Source organism: Saccopteryx leptura, chromosome 12 (assembly GCF_036850995.1).
Source record: "Saccopteryx leptura isolate mSacLep1 chromosome 12, mSacLep1_pri_phased_curated, whole genome shotgun sequence".
NCBI lineage: Eukaryota > Metazoa > Chordata > Mammalia > Chiroptera > Emballonuridae > Saccopteryx > Saccopteryx leptura.
The window spans coordinates 2,152,068-2,168,064 of record NC_089514.1 but is presented as its reverse complement, the minus strand read 5'-3'; the positions used below and the strand labels follow the sequence as shown (position 1 = coordinate 2,168,064).

Below are 15,997 nucleotides of genomic sequence, written 5' to 3'. Positions count from 1 at the left end.
TCTTTTCCCGTAAACTCGAGGTGTGACCGTTCCCAGGGTGCCCCCTGGTCAGACCCCCGCGGCGGTCAGGCACTGTGGTGGGTGGCTGTGGGACGCAGACAGGGTCTCGCCAGTTGTCTTCCATCGCCCGGCCGCTCCCCTGCCTGGGGGGCCTCGCGCCTGGCTCAGCTAGCTCAGCTCGCTCAGATAAGGGGCTGCAATTTCCTGCCCGGGCTCTGCCGCGAGATAAGGGCCCCCTCGCTGTTAGCAGGACCAGAATGTCGCAGTTGGGTCATGAAAGAAGTTTAAACAGATCAGCCTCCCAGGAGCGAGCTAATAACATTCCCAGCAAACAAAGGCTTTCTTTCACCTTTTGTTACCTTTGATCAACAAACGAAACTCCTTGTAATTTCCTGTCTCACCAAATTACTTTTATGGAAGCCTGGGAGGAAATGAATCTGCACCCCCAGGCTGGGGCCGTCCGCTGACCTCGTGTCCCCCTGCCACTGCCCGCTGGGCCCCTCGGCTCCTCCGGCCTCCTCGGGGCTCGTCCCTGGAACCAGCGAGAGGAGACTTGGGGAGAGAGTTCCAGGTCTCCCGTGAGGAGGCTCAGCCGGCCCGCGGCCTTGCGTGGCCACCGTGCCTTCCGTCCCACTTCGATTCTGGCCTGACCCTGCGGCTGTGTCCCTGGCCTCCACGTGGACCCAGGCCCGGCTGACCAGGCAGAGGGGAGAGCGGGGCCCTGCGTTCTGAGCGATGCAGAGCTCAGTGCTCAGGACGGCGCAGCAGAGACGCTGGGCCCTCCTCAGCCCCCTGGCCGCCAGAGCCTCCTGCTCTCTTGCTGGAAAACGCGGTGACGCCTCCGGCCGGCGAGTGACCCCGGCACTGGCTATTGGCAGGGACGGGAGCCCCGATTCTCTGAGCGCCACGCCCTCCTGCTCCTACTGAGCTCCGCCCGGGACCCCGATCTGTCTCAGAGCCCCGTTTCCTGAGGTCTGCTCTGCTGCTGCCGCTTGTGAGTGGACAGAAAGAGTCTCTGACCTGTCGGTCGGTCAGGTGGCCGCCCCAGCGCGTCCCCGAGCCCGGGGCCTGGGCGGCCGTGACCCCCTCCGTCCCTCCTTGCCGGGTCTCACCGACTCGCTCGTGAACACCCGCCCCGTTCACGATCACGGGCGGCGTCCTGCCTCGTGGCTCCACATCTATAACTCAGATACGTCTCCCTGTGTTTGTGTCATTTCCCGGCAGTTTGCAGACTCCTTTAACTTCAACCCGCACAAGTGGCTGCTGGTGAACTTTGACTGCTCTGCCATGTGGTGAGTCTCCCGCTCATTAGCTGACCAGTGCCCTGTGCCCGGTGCCCTTTTTAGAGCAGTGGCTGGTGTGGGGGACCCAGGGCGGGTGTGGGGAGGGTGTGTATGCTCAAACAGCCCCTCTCACCGCTTTTCTCACTTCCTTTTCTCCCCCCACTCATACGATACAATCTCTGCCCAGCTGCCTCCGCTGGCCGCCGCTCCCTGGAGCAGGTCCCAGCAAAGGGAACGAGCGGCCGTGAACACCCGTGCTCCGGCCCCGTGCGGAGCAGAGGGCAGAGGGCAGAGGACAGAGGGCAGAGGCCGGGCGCGCTGGGCCCTGGGGGGGAGGTCAGCTGCGCCCGGGTTTCTGGTCTCGGATGTTGAGTGCACCCAGGTCTAGAGGCCTCGGCGCCTTTGCTGAGGACCCGCAGGAGGAGTCCTCTTTCCGCAGACGCTTTCTGGGGGTTCGCCGCAGCGGGGCCCTATTCACGGCCCTCCGTCGGCAGCCAGGAAGGGGAACTCAGACGTGACACGCACCAGTACGCGGTCACACAGACGAGGCTCAAAGAAATACTCTGTAGCCATGGTACGAAGCGCTCGAAACTAGATCTGTTTAGTTTATGGGTCTGATCAGTCTTCTAAGGACCCGGTGGTCGTGTCTGATTAGGGTACCGACCCATGACCTTACTTTAACTTCAGCACCTTTGAAAGGACTCCCGTTTCCAAATGCACCGCATTCTGAGGAACTGGGGTGGGGGGTGGTCAGGCCTTCAGCCGAGGGATTTGGGGGAGGCGACACAGGCCAGCCCGTGACAGGGCTCGTAAGAAACGACCAGTAAAAGCCATTTGGCTAATGTAGGGGGATTTAAGGCAGGTCAGCTTGCTTTCAACCCTGTCATCTTAATTACACCGCCACTTCCTGTTTGTCTGACTCTTGTCAGATTGGTGTGTGTCTTTGATCTCTCTACCCCCTAGCAGCCTGTTTCTCTTCCGGCAAAGAAGTCGCCCTCCACATGTTTGCAGGGATGAGGGCAGCATCTGCCCACTGGCCTAGCTGGGGGGGTCACTCGGTCCTCCACCCAGCCAGCCAGACCCCTCCCCAGGAATCCCAGTGTGGTGACGCTGGTGGGACCGTGTCTGCACTGGGGGCAGAACCCCCGTCCAGACCAAGGACAACGCGGGGAGGCAGGGGTGTGATTTATTCAGGAGGGATTTCATTGTTGAGCACACGGAGCTGGACTCAGAGTGTCTCTGGGCTTGGGGGTGGGTGGGTCTCGTGTGCAGGGACCGCTGGGCCCCGTTTGATCCGGCCCCGGGTTCCGTAGGCAGGAACATGCAGACCTGAGTTCCCCGGGGCTCTCTGCAGAGAAGGGGCCGCCTGCCCCGGCTGGAGCGGCCGGGCAGCGGGCAGTGCGTCCACGGCGGCACCCAGGATGCCTGCGTTTTCCACGTGCCGCGTCAACCAGCCGTGGGTGCCGTGCACGCGGGCTTCGCGTTGGCAATAACACCCGCTCTTAGGTGGCGTGTTCAGGTCTCCGCTGTCACCTCCTCCAGGCCTGTGCCGGGTGCAGTGCTGAGATGTGTCCACTCACGGGCACGCACAAGCCCTGCCGGAGCCACCGACAAGGGCTCCCCAGCCGCCGAGGGGACGTGTCAATAGCCAGTCCTGAGTCGAGAGGGTCGGGGAGAGAAGGACATCTTGCGGGACGCAGGTTGGGAATGCACGTGTGCAGGCGGCCCACGTTCATACATGTGCAGGCAGCCCACGTTCATACATGTGCAGGCGGCCCACGTTCATACATGTGCAGGCGGCCCACGTTCATACATGCGCGGGAGGCCCACGTTCATACATGTGCGGGAGGCCCACGTTCATACATGTGCGGGCGGCCCACGTTCATGCATGTGCGGACGGCCCACGTTCATACATGTGCGGGCGGCCCACGTTCATACATGTGCAGGAGGCCCACGTTCATACATGTGAGGGCGGCCCACGTTCATACATGTGCGGGCGGCCCACGTTCACACATGTGCGGGCGGCCCACATTCATACACGCCACGGCGCAGGGAGAGAGAGCGCACGGGGTTTGTGGCAGTGGGTCCAGAAGCTGTCGGACACTCGGAGCTGGTTTGTGGTGCGAATGAGGCAGCCCCCCCACCCCCGGCCCCCCGATCCATTTCTGCTTGTGCTCGAGTGGTCCCCGATTCTCCCTTCTCTCTGGATCCCGGAAGTCCCGGAGTTCAGGCCAGGCGTGGACAGCCTACGGCCATGGACAGACAGCTGGATGCGGCGTCTGTCTCTTGGCCACGGGAACGGTGGGCCCGCCCAGAGCGCGATCCGGGGTGACGTCTGCCGGAGGGCGTGCGGACAGGCCGTGCTTCGGCGGCGTGGGGACGGCGAGGGGGGAGGGAGTGGAGGCTCTCCGCACTGTCCCCAGGATCCACAACGCCAGAACCGATCCGGGCTCCCAGGAGAGGTCACCGCAGTGCCGTCGGGTGGGGCCTGGCACGGCAGAGCACTGCGCACAAGGACGCCTGGAGGAGCCCATTCCGGAAACGGGCCCGCGCCCCCTCCAGCCCAGAGTGGAAACCGGAACACAGCCTCCAGTTGTGAAATTTTTATAGATGTGCTTAAAGACTTTGCTAATATAACAAAGACGCTAAAACTGGATTTCTTTTCTTTTCTATTTTTATTTTTAATTTTTTTATTAAGCTCTCCGAGGCCTTTCTGTATTCCTCTGAGGGCAGAGCAGCAAGCCAGCGGCTCTCTTCCGTTTAATGAAGTGTTACCAACGGGTTGGTCCGTAATTTAAAGTAAACACATTGGATACATTTTCTAAATATTGAAATGGACAAGATAATTGAAGTCCCTAAAAACTCGCAGTCATCAGGAGCCCAGGACAGACGCTTCGTAATGACTTCCTGCTTCTGCTCACGAGATTCTTATTGTTCGCCTGGCTTTGTGAGTCTTCTGCCCGTAAATAGGAAACATTCTGCTTCAGTCTTCACGCCTCCTTAGTATCAGGCATCCTCCAAAGAGAGCCTCCAGCTCCACACACACACACACACACACACACACACACACACACACCAAGGGCACGTTCTTAATCTAGCGACCTTTAAAAAGAGGCTTGATTTTTTTTTCCCCCCAAGTAAAATTAAAAAGTTTTGTCACGGAAAGTTTTATACCTTTTGTACGCTTCCATCCCATGGAGTATCTTTACTCTTAATTAAGTTACTGTGGAAGATTTCTAACCGCGGCCGTGGCGGGAAGACTTGACTGGGGGACTTGTTCTTGGGCCGTTCGAGCACGACTGTGTACATCAGCTCTGGGTTCTGTGTGCTTGGGTCCTGACGCCCGTTTGTGTCTTGTATCCTTCTAGCCGTGGCTGGCACCCAGAGCTCACCAGAGCCCTCTGGGGGGCTTCACGCAGTTGTGTAGATTTTTTAACAAGACAACGTACGAAGCTTTGCCTGAGCACAGCACAGGGGTCCCTACTCTCACCCTTCAGCACCATCCGGCAGGAGCGTGTGTGGTGACAGGAGTCTTTCCTCGCCCGAGGCCCATTCTGGGGGAGATGACGACAGATACCAAGGAAGGAAGAACCTGTGGTGTGCGTGCATACACGCGCACACACACAGACACGCGCACACACACAGACACGCGCACACACACAGACACAAGCACACACACACGTGCACACACAGACACAAGCACACACACAGACACAAGCACACACACACGTGCACACACACAGACACAAGCACACACAGACACACACACACGTGCACACACAGACACAAGCACACACACACGTGCACACACACAGACACAAGCACACACACACGTGCACACACACAGACACAAGCACACACACAGACACAAGCACACACACACGTGCACACACACAGACACAAGCACACAGACACAAGCACACACACACGTGCACACACACAGACACAAGCACACACACACACACACGTGCACACACACACACGTGCACACACACACAGACACGCGCACACAGACACAAGCACACACACACACGTGCACACACACACGTGCACACACACACACAGACACACATCTGCCTGTGCCTTCCACTGAGGTCTTCCTCTTTACGAGAAAGGTTCGCCTCCCCAGGAAACGCAGAGCTGGTGCCTGCATGCAGCTGAGCGGACACCTCAGGCCCGCTGGACTCCCGGATGGACGGACACACAGTTCCACGGGAATCGAAAACACCACGGATGGCAGGAAGCAGCACCGGAGGCGGGGCAGGACTCGGAGAACGGAGGCCGCCGGAAACACGAGTCAGACCGCCGCTGGCCGGCTGCAGCGAGGCTGGGACGCAGCCCAGGAAACGGCCCCGACCACCGGCCGAAGGGAGAGAGCCCGGGTGCAGGGGTGCCGATGGGAGAGGCCGCGGGGTGCCGTGGAGCGGACCGCAGTCCGCGTGTCGCCCCTGGCCGGCCCCACGGTGGACGGGTGGAAAACAGAGGGAGAGACGCAGGCATCTGCCCGGGAGGGGCGGCAGGGATTCCAGGAGCTGGGGGGTGTCCTGCGCAGTGTCGCACCAGAGCGGCCTCTGAGCACTTGTGCTCAGCAACTCCGGAGACCGCTTTCCAAAACAGGAAGCCGATAAATGCAAAACCCAAGCCATCTTCTAACCCAGCTCTCGAAGACATGGCGCCGACCCTCAAGCTCCCACAGAGCGGCAACACCCAGTGTCCTGCCGGCCGGGCACTGGTCCGTCCACTCCCACAAGTCAGGTCTCTGAGGACGGCGGGATGTACCCCCTTCTCACGCTGGGAAGCCAGTGTGACAGCGATCCCCAAACAGAGGAAAAGCTGAGGGGGACACCCCGGGACAAGCTCAAGGACTAGCAGCTAGTCAGACGTGAGCAAATGAAATTCCTTTTTTTTTTTTTTTTTTTAAAAAAAGGTCCCGTATCATGACCAAAATGGGTGTCCTCCGGTATACCCTGCCGATGTACAACTATGGGAAGGTTTAAAAATATCACTCCTCGAGTGAACAGTAAAGAAGACAAACAGTTTCCATCACATGAGATGCAGGAAAAAAAACAATAACACAACAACATTGGATAAAATTCAACCCCCATTCAGGACAAAAACTCCTAGTAAAATAGAAACAGAAGAGAACATTCTTAGTGTGATTTAAAAAAAAAAAGTACCCCCCCCCCAAACTACAGTACACCTATTCTTTTTTTGTTTGTTTTTTTTTTGTTTTGTTTTTTTTTGTTTTGTTTTTCTGAAGCTGGAAACGGGGAGAGACAGTCAGACAGACTCCTGCATGCGCCCGACCGGGATCCACCCGGCACGCCCACCAGGGGGCGACGCTCTGCCCCTCCGGGGCGTTGCTCTGTGGAGACCAGAGCCACTCTAGCGCCTGGGGCAGAGGCCAAGGAGCCATCCCCAGCACCCGGGCCATCTTTGCTCCAATGGAGCCTTGGCTGCGGGAGGGGGAGAGAGAGACAGAGAGGAGGGGGGGGGGTGGAGAAGCAGATGGGCGCCTCTCCTATGTGCCCTGGCCGGGAATCAAACCTGGGACTCCTGTACGCCAGGCCGACGCTCTACTACTGAGCCAACCAGCCAGGGCCAGTACACCTATTCTTAAGGCTGAAATATTAGAAGCCATTTCTTAAAATCAGGAAGAAACAAAAAATAAGAATTTTCATAATTCACACTTGTCCCCTGCCTTGTGCTGTTGTCCTAACCCACATCGCGAGGCCCGAGGAAACGAGTTGAGTCTGCGGATCAGGGAGGAAGCCTCAAAACTCACGTTACTCCGAGGTGATGGGACAGCCTGCCGCGAAAACAGAGACCGTGCCGCGGAAACAGCGTTAATAAGAGGCGGCTGGATTTCTAGGGACACCACGTTTGTGCAGGTTGCATTTTCACAACCCCAAGTGAAGCCGGGGACCGTGACCCGGGGGCTGGGAGTCAGCGGGTCCGCGCCGGGGTGGCCGAACCGATGCCCGAGTATTCGTGGAGGTCGGCGAAACGGTGGTTGAAGCAACGGCACTGGTCAGCGAGGTTCTCTCTCAGGTGGGCGCCCGGGCAGCCGCCCCGCGTGGACATCACACGGGGACACGCCTCACGCACTCTTCTTTCACGTCCGTCTGTGCCGCCGCCTGTTTATTCCAAGTGCCCATAGTCACGTTCGTTCTGTCCGCAGGTGGAAAAGGAGTTTGACGGAACTCTGCTTGTAATCTTTATTTATTCCTTTCGTACAACTCACGGCGCCTTCGATGACACGCTGCATTTTCATCCCCTCGCCTCTGTCACGTCCGTTGTCCTAACCGTCGTCGTGGTTAGGACATCAAGAGAAAAAGTGCCAGACCACCAGGGGGGTGACAGCTTGTACTGGGTTTTTGTCAGGTACTGTTTAATATTTTTTCGTTAGAATGTTAAAATTCTTCGTTATAACATAATCCAGTTTTGTGTACCTCTTTTATTACTCTTATTTAAGTATTAGACGCATGAAATAATAAAGTACCTTTCAGCGTGTGTGTATATACCGTGTGTCCGTAAAGTCATGGTGCACTTTTGACCGGTCACAGGAAAGCAGCAAAAGACGATAGAAATGTGAAATCTGCACCAAATAAAAGGAAAACTCTCCCAGTTTCATACTATTCAGTGCAGTTCGATGTGGGCTCACACACAGATTTTTTAGGGCCCCTTAGGTAGCTATCCCGTGTAGCCTCTACAGACTCGTCACTGACTGATGGCCTACCAGAACGGGGTTTCTCCACCAAACTGCCAGTTTCCTTCAACTGCTTCTCCCACCAAATAATGTTATTCCTACGTGGTGACGCTCCGTTATAAACGCGCCGATATTCACGTTGTACTTTGGTCACGGATTCGAATTTAGCGAGCCACAGAACACAACTTTCCTCTGTACCATCCACATCTCGACTGGCATGGCCGTGGGCTGCTCCACTGTATACACGGTGTTATGTCATCATCTGCGCATGCGCACATGCTGCCACATCATCCTACAGAAACTGGGAGGGTTCTCCTTTTATTGGGTGCAGATTTCACATTTCTATCGTCTTTTGTTGCTTTCTTGTGGCCGGTCAAAAGTGCACCATGACTTCACGGACACGCTGTATTTTAATATACTTAAAATGGTCACTAGGGCAGAGAACCAGTTGTTAAATTATTTGAACCCCGTCACTGGTCGTTATCCTAAATCCCAGTCCCTGTTGTCCCTGTGGGAAGTGTGACCCGAGTTGTCCCGACTGAGTGTGTTCCGTGGGACATACAGGCGCAGGAGGGTTGAGCTCTGGGGACAGCGTGCCACAGCCTAGGGGGGTGTCGCCTGCTCTCCACCCGCCCTCTGCTCCCCTTGCACACACCTCACAACACCCTCAGGGGTGGGCGCTGGGGCTGGAGGGACACAGGAATGGGTGCCATCTGCTGGGTGTCTCCTCCTGACACCCACTGCTGTCTCGCACTCAATTCTGCGCCCGACCCACTGCAGACCCCAGAGCGAGGGGGCCCAGACCGGCGTACCAGAGGTGGGTCTCAGGTCACCTGTTCTTCTGTCCTGCTTGGGCTACAAAGTCGGGGTTCCCGTGACCCCTGCTCCGGCAGGTTTGGTAATTGGCCGGAACAACTCGCAGGGTTCCAGAAAGTGCTTTTCTTAACGTTCACCGGTTTATTAGAAAAGAGACAAGTGAGAGCCAAACAGAAGAGATGCCCAGGGCGGCAGTGTGGGGGGGCTGGGGCACACAGCTCCTCTCCTAGCACCTCCCGGAGGCCAGCGGCCCCAGCAGTGTCATGCAGGGGTGTGACGGAGTCTTGCTGCATAGTCGTCGTGGGTGAACCCATGGGTCACTGGTGATCCACTCGGTCTCCAGCGCCTCTGCCCTGCCCGGAGATGGGGGAGCGTGGCTCAGAGTTCCGCCCCTCTCACCTCGACCTGGCTCTCTGGACAGCCAGCCCCGCCCTGCAGCTGGGGGCCCCGGCCACCTGTCCTCTCTTCGGCACACAAAAGGCGCTCTTACCACGGCACGGATTCCAGGGGCTTCAGGCGTGGCGTGCCAGGAACCGGGGACGAAGACCAAATATTTATTCTGTATTGAACCACCTGTCCCCAGGTGCTCAGACCTCTGGAGAGTCACTCGGTGGCGCCGTGAAGACAGGGGTGGTGGGAGCACAGATGGGGGGGGCCGGGCAGGGAGGGGGCTGGGGGGGGGAGGGTTCCGGAGCCGGTGACCCTGTGCTGGGCCCAGCGGGGTGGGGGTGGGGGCGGCCAGGGCACGGGCTCCCCTCTGAGACGCCTCCTCACGGCCCCTCCCCCGTGTGCTCTCCGCCATCAGGGTGAAGAGGAGAACGGACCTGACGGGGGCCTTCCGGCTGGACCCCGTGTACCTACAGCATAGCCACCAGGACTCAGGTGAGCGCGGCCTCGCGTCCCGCCGTCCGTCGCCGTCAGAGCCGCGTGCGAAGTGCCCGGGCGCCCGAGAGGGTGGTTCCCGTCCACAGAGACCCCTCGGGCGCCGGGTGTGGTGCTGAGAATTTCTGCTCCCCTCTGGGCTGCGGGGGGGGGGCCCGGGCCCCGGGCCCCGGGCTCTGCAGCGAGGGGGGGGACCCTGTCCAGACCTGCTCTGTGCAGGAGCCGGGGGCCCGTCGGGCCGGAGGGGACGGGGCAGGCTGCACTGTAGGTGTGGACCCTCCTGCATTGGCAGTTAGGACATGGACTGCCCGGTGCCTCTGGGACCGTGTCACCGCCTGTGCCAGGACCAGCAGGGGGGCAGGGAAAGGGGGTGGGGGGGGCGTGGGGGGGTGGGGACGACTGAAGAGAGAGTCGCATGTCTGCGCAGGATGGGCACCGGAATGCCACGTTGTCTGTCTGCTCCCTGTGCCTGGCCCAGGACTGTGCCCAAGGCCCAGAACTCAGCTGCACAGTCTGATGGGGAAGCAGGGGGCGTTAATCACCACGGGGGCCTGGCCTCGTGGCCCTGGCGGCCTGGCCTGGCCCCTCTCGGACAGCATTGCAGCTCGCCAGGCCGCAGCCAGCGGTCCCTCTCACGGGTCCTCAGGACGCCTCCCTCGCAGCACTGGGGTCCAGGACCAAAGTCTCCCCGTCAGGGACGTCTTCCCACCTGTCACCTCATCCAGGGATGGCTCCTTCGGGGCCTGTGACTCCGTCCACTTCCTGGCTGAGTGGGGCCTCGTGTACCGTCCTCTCCCCCACAGGGGGTGGGGACCGTGGCCCCGATGCCGGGCCGGTGCCTGCCTGGACCAGGGAGGCCACGGCGGGCGTGCTTCCGGTCACTAGGCACCTGTTTGTCCGGCACGCGCGCATGTTGTCTGGTTGGACGCACGGCAGGCAGTGGCGGTGGGCACTGAACTGGGACCAACAACCAGTGGGGGTTTGTTTTGCTAACAGAAAATTCATTCACAACCCCGGTGACAGGGACATGTGGTCAGCCTGGGTCTGTAGACTTCTCAGGTAGCTTATTTCTTCGTAAAAACCGTATCTTGGGGGACAGCAGAGAGTAAATGGCAAGGAAGAAAGTCCCCTGACCCACGGCTCCCTGGGGTGGAGTTTCTCACTGTTCCAAGTGGTCTCGTCCTTCTCACTCCTTGCCAAGTGAGAAGCTGCCCACCCCCCACGTCTTGGGTGAGTGTGAGGGCTGATTGGACACACAGCATGGGTTCAGTGGTCTGCAGTGTGAGTAAACCATCATCACAGGAAGATCCTTTCTGTGTGTGTGTGACAGAGACAGAGAAGACAGAGAGAGGGACAGATAGGGACAGACAGACAGGAAGGGAGAGAGATGAGAAGCATCAATTCTTCGTTGCAGCTCCTTAGTTGTTCATTGATTGCTTTCTCATATGTGCCTTGACCAGGGGCTACAGCAGACCGAGTGACCCCTTGCTCAAGCCAGCGACCTTGGGCTCAAGCTGGTGACCTCGGGGTCTCGAACCTGGGTCCTCCGCATCCCAGTCCGACGCTCTATCCACTGCGCTAGAGCCTGGTCAGGCACGGGAAGACCTTTACGTGACCGCGCACACCCATGCAGGGTCGCTCCTGCCTGGTCCAGGCCTGTCCTCAGGGCAGCCACGAGCCACATGTGGCCATCAGGCATGGGAGATGTGGCCAGTCCAACGGAAGAACTCAGTGTTCTTAACTGTATTTCATTTTAATTAAATTTAAGTAGCCGCCCGTGGCTCGTGGCTCTCGGGACAGTGTAGTGACATCAGATGCATTCACGATGTCATCTGGGTTTTCAGCCAATCCTGCCGAGTGTTGCCTACGTGCAGTATGTTTCGGGGGCCGTCCTTCAGTTTCTGTGACTCTCTAGGCATCCCTGTTGGGTTACTTCCGATGACTCCTGTGGCCATGTGTCCAGGACAATGAGACCAACTCCGAGGACACCCCTCGGGGTCTGTCCCGTGCCAGACACGGGACTGAGGTCCGAGGATACGGAGCTGAGCCCCCATCAGGAGCGAGCCCCCTTTTCCTGTTCTGACCGCCCTCTACACCGCCAGCTCTCCTTCCCACACGTGACCAAACGGACAGCGAGGTCCACACGACCCTGATACTGTCTCAACGCCGGGGTCCAGAGGGGCCTCGGGCCGCTGTGCTTCTGTCACTGCAGACAGGGGCCTGGACGGGGACCAGAGGGGCCTCAGGCCGCTGTGCTTCTGTCACTGCAGACAGGGGCCTGGACGGGGACCAGAGGGGCCTCAGGGCACTGTGCTGCTGTCACTGCAGACAGGGGCCTGGACGGGGACCAGAGGGGCCTCAGGCTGCTGTGCTTCTGTCACTGCAGACAGTGGGCCTGGACGGGGACCAGAGGGGCCTCAGGCCGCTGTGCTTCTGTCACTGCAGACAGGGGCCTGGACGGGGACCAGAGGGGCCTCAGGTCACTGTGCTTCTGTCACTGCAGACAGGGGCCTGGACGGGGACCAGAGGGGTCTCAGGGCACTGTGCTGCTGTCACTGCAGACAGTGGGCCTGGACGGGGACCAGAGGGGTCTCAGGGCACTGTGCTTCTGTCACTGCAGACAGTGGGCCTGGACGGGGACCAGAGGGGCCTCAGGCTGCTGTGCTGCTGTCACTGCAGACAGTGGGCCTGGGCGGGGACCAGAGGGGCCTCAGGCCGCTGTGCTTCTGTCACTGCAGACAGGGGCCTGGACGGGGACCAGAGGGGCCTCAGGCCGCTGTGCGTCTGTCACTGCAGACAGTGGGCCTGGACGGGGACCAGAGGGGCCTCAGGCCGCTGTGCGTCTGTCACTGCAGACAGGGGCCTGGACGGGGACCAGAGGGGCCTCAGGTCACTGTGCTTCTGTCACTGCAGACAGGGGCCTGGACGGGGACCAGAGGGGTCTCAGGGCACTGTGCTGCTGTCACTGCAGACAGTGGGCCTGGACGGGGACCAGAGGGGCCTCAGGGCACTGTGCTTCTGTCACTGCAGACAGTGGCCTGGACGGGGACCAGAGGGGCCTCGGGCCGCTGTGCTTCTGTCACTGCAGACAGGGGCCTGGACGGGGACCAGAGGGGCCTCAGGGCACTGTGCTGCTGTCACTGCAGACAGTGGGCCTGGACGGGGACCAGAGGGGCCTCAGGCCGCTGTGCTTCTGTCACTGCAGACAGGGGCCTGGACGGGGACCAGAGGGGTCTCAGGTCACTGTGCTTCTGTCACTGCAGACAGGGGCCTGGACGGGGATCAGAGGGGTCTCAGGGCACTGTGCTGCTGTCACTGCAGACAGTGGGCCTGGACGGGGACCAGAGGGGTCTCAGGGCACTGTGCTTCTGTCACTGCAGACAGTGGGCCTGGACGGGGACCAGAAGGGCCTCAGGCCGCTGTGCTTCTGTCACTGCAGACAGAGGCCTGGACGGGGAGCCGGTCACAGTTCAGCGCTCCCCATCTGCACCCCGGGCACCGGGGAAGTGGCACTGGCCACACCGCAGGCCTGGCGTGCGCCGGTCTTACGGCTGGCTCGGGAGGTGACACTCTGGCCGTGAATCTGAGCGGGATCAGGCACGTGGCCAGCCGGTGTGTCTCATGGTTTTTTCTCTTTTTATCCCCCTCTTTTCCAGGGCTGATCACCGACTACAGGGTGAGTGGGACGTCTGTCTCGGGCACCCCCAGGTCGGGCGGCACAAACGTGAGGCAGGGCACACACGCGGTCACAGCTCTTCCTGCCACCTTGTCCCTCTGTCCCTCTCGTGGTCAGGGTCCCACAAAAGGACGCGTTCTCACTTGGTCCCAATGAGCGCGTGAGGCCAGGCGGTGGGCAGCTCTGCTGACCCGCCGGCCACGGCTGTCAGGTTAGCAGGAAAGGGCCTCCTCTAAGGGGGGACGGGGTGTCTGCACTCAGAGCCCTCCAGGGACGGGCACTGTGGTTAGATCGTGCAGCCCCTCCATTCTGCGCCCATGGGGCCTCATGGTCCCCATGCTGTCCGGGTTCCCTCCTGATTATTTAAGCACATAAATCAACACGATTTCCACTGACGTGTACGGAACGGCCGCTCCGAGTCAGGTGAGCGGCCGGGAATGAGCCACTAAGACGGAGCCCCGGTCCCCTCAGAACTCACGGTCTGGCTGGGGCACGGCGGGGTGCAGAGGGGCTCCTGCTTGGAGCTGGCACCCGCCCCTGTGCCCTCCGCTCTCGGTGGTGCCTGAGCCCCGCCTGGGTCCCCACGTGCCCTGTGCCCTCCGCTCTCGGTGGTGCCTGAGCCCCGCCTGGGTCCCCACGTGCCCTGTGCCCTCCGCTCTCGGTGGTGCCTGAGCCCCGCCTGGGTCCCCATGTGCCCTGTGCCCTCCGCTCTCGGTGCGTGAGCCCCGCCTGGGTCCCCACGTGCCCTGTGCCCTCTGCTCTCGGTGGTGCCTGAGCCCCGCCTGGGTCCCCATGTGCCCTGTGCCCTCCGCTCTCGGTGCGTGAGCCCCGCCTGGGTCCCCACGTGCCCTGTGCCCTCCGCTCTCGGTGCGTGAGCCCCGCCTGGGTCCCCACGTGCCCTGTGCCCTCCGCTCTCGGTGGTGCCTGAGCCCCGCCTGGGTCCCCACGTGCCCTGTGCCCTCCGCTCTCGGTGGTGCCTGAGCCCCGCCTGGGTCCCCACGTGCCCTGTGCCCTCCGCTCTCGGTGCGTGAGCCCCGCCTGGGTCCCCACGTGCCCTGTGCCCTCCGCTCTCGGTGGTGCCTGAGCCCTGCCTGGGTCCCCACGTGCCCTGTGCCCTCCGCTCTCGGTGGTGCGTGAGCCCCGCCTGGGTCCCCACGTGCCCTGTGCCCTCCGCTCTCGGTGGTGCGTGAGCCCCGCCTGGGTCCCCACGTGCCCTGTGCCCTCCGCTCTCGGTGGTGCCTGAGCCCCGCCTGGGTCCCCACGTGCCCTGTGCCCTCCGCTCTCGGTGGTGCGTGAGCCCCGCCTGGGTCCCCACGTGCCCTGTGCCCTCCGCTCTCGGTGGTGCCTGAGCCCTGCCTGGGTCCCCATGTGCCCTGTGCCCTCCGCTCTCGGTGGTGCCTGAGCCCCGCCTGGGTCCCCACGTGCCCTGTGCCCTCCGCTCTCGGTGGTGCCTGAGCCCCGCCTGGGTCCCCACGTGCCCTGTGCCCTCCGCTCTCGGTGCGTGAGCCCCGCCTGGGTCCCCACGTGCCCTCGGCCAGTCCTCTGGGTCCCGTCTGCTCTGGCCTCGCCCGCCGCCCACCGTGGGGCCTGCTCCCTCCTCTGAGGGCTCCGCCGTCCCGGAGGGGACAGCGTGGCCGCCCAGGGCCGCAGCGGGGCGGGAGCAAGCGGGGCCCCCCCACCCCGCCGTGGTCCGCACAGTCCTCACGAGGCGGCCTGTCCCGTTTCAGCACTGGCAGCTGCCGCTGGGCCGCCGGTTCCGCTCCCTGAAGATGTGGTTCGTCTTCCGGCTGTATGGCGTCTCGGGCCTGCAGGCCTACATCCGCAAGGTGCCCTGCCTCCCTGCTCACCGGGGGACCGGACGGTGGGGGGGGACCGGACAGGGGCCTGGGGGACCCGGGGGACCTGGGGCCTGGACTCGGGTGCCGTAGCGAGCACACCCGGGCACTTTTGCCATCAGGGGACTTATAAGATGTTCAGGGCACGATTGTGGGGCTTTTAAGAAATTTCCGCCCAGACTACGGCGGTCAGCTCCGCGAGACAGTGAGGGGTGGAGACACCCCAAGGCCTGTGCGGCAGCCACATCTGTCCGGCTGTGAGGCCCAGCCCAGGACGGCCGCAGCGGGAACAGTGTTTTCCTCCAAAAACCTTCCGGAAAGGAGAAGGTTAGAGGCGGGTGGGAATGATGTCACCCAGCCCGGCAGTGCTCAGACCCGCCACCTGGTGTCGGAAGGGGCGCACGACCGGCTCCCGGGTCTGGGTCTCAGCAGGGATGGTCTGAGGACCACCGTCTACTCCAAGCCCCCCCCCCCCCCCCCGCTTTCCCCCATGGTTTGTTTTTTAAAGGTTTTATTTATTTATTTTAGAGAAAGGAGAGAGAGAAAGGAGGGAAGGAGAGGGAAGGAGAGGGAAGCATCAACTTGCAGTAGCTGCTTCTCTAGGTGCCTTGACCGGGCAGGCCCAGGGTTTCTAACCTGCGACCTCAGCGTTCCAGGTGGACGCTCTGCCCACTGCGCCCACAGGGCAGGTCAGACCCCGCCTTTTCTTTTCTTTTCTTTTCTTTTTTTCTTTTCTTTTCTTTTCAACACTTAAGGGAACTGAGGCCTAAATATGTGCTGGGCTTGCCAAAGCCCC

At 61.0% G+C, this 15,997-nt stretch overlaps 1 protein-coding gene across 4 annotated transcripts in view; it reads left to right on the top strand.

The window, feature by feature from the left end:
- The window catches only part of DDC (dopa decarboxylase), a 71,958-nt gene that overhangs the window by 48,117 nt on the left and 7,844 nt on the right, over positions 1-15,997 (top strand). For 3 of the 4 annotated variants that reach the window (XM_066354157.1, XM_066354158.1, XM_066354159.1), the window contains exons 9-12: positions 1,225-1,292; positions 9,614-9,690; positions 13,347-13,366; positions 15,094-15,192. In XM_066354157.1, the coding sequence (XP_066210254.1) occupies positions 1,225-1,292; positions 9,614-9,690; positions 13,347-13,366; positions 15,094-15,192 (264 nt within the window). The remainder of the gene's footprint in view (positions 1-1,224; positions 1,293-9,613; positions 9,691-13,346; positions 13,367-15,093; positions 15,193-15,997) is intronic. The other variant, XM_066354160.1, reaches the window with a different exon arrangement.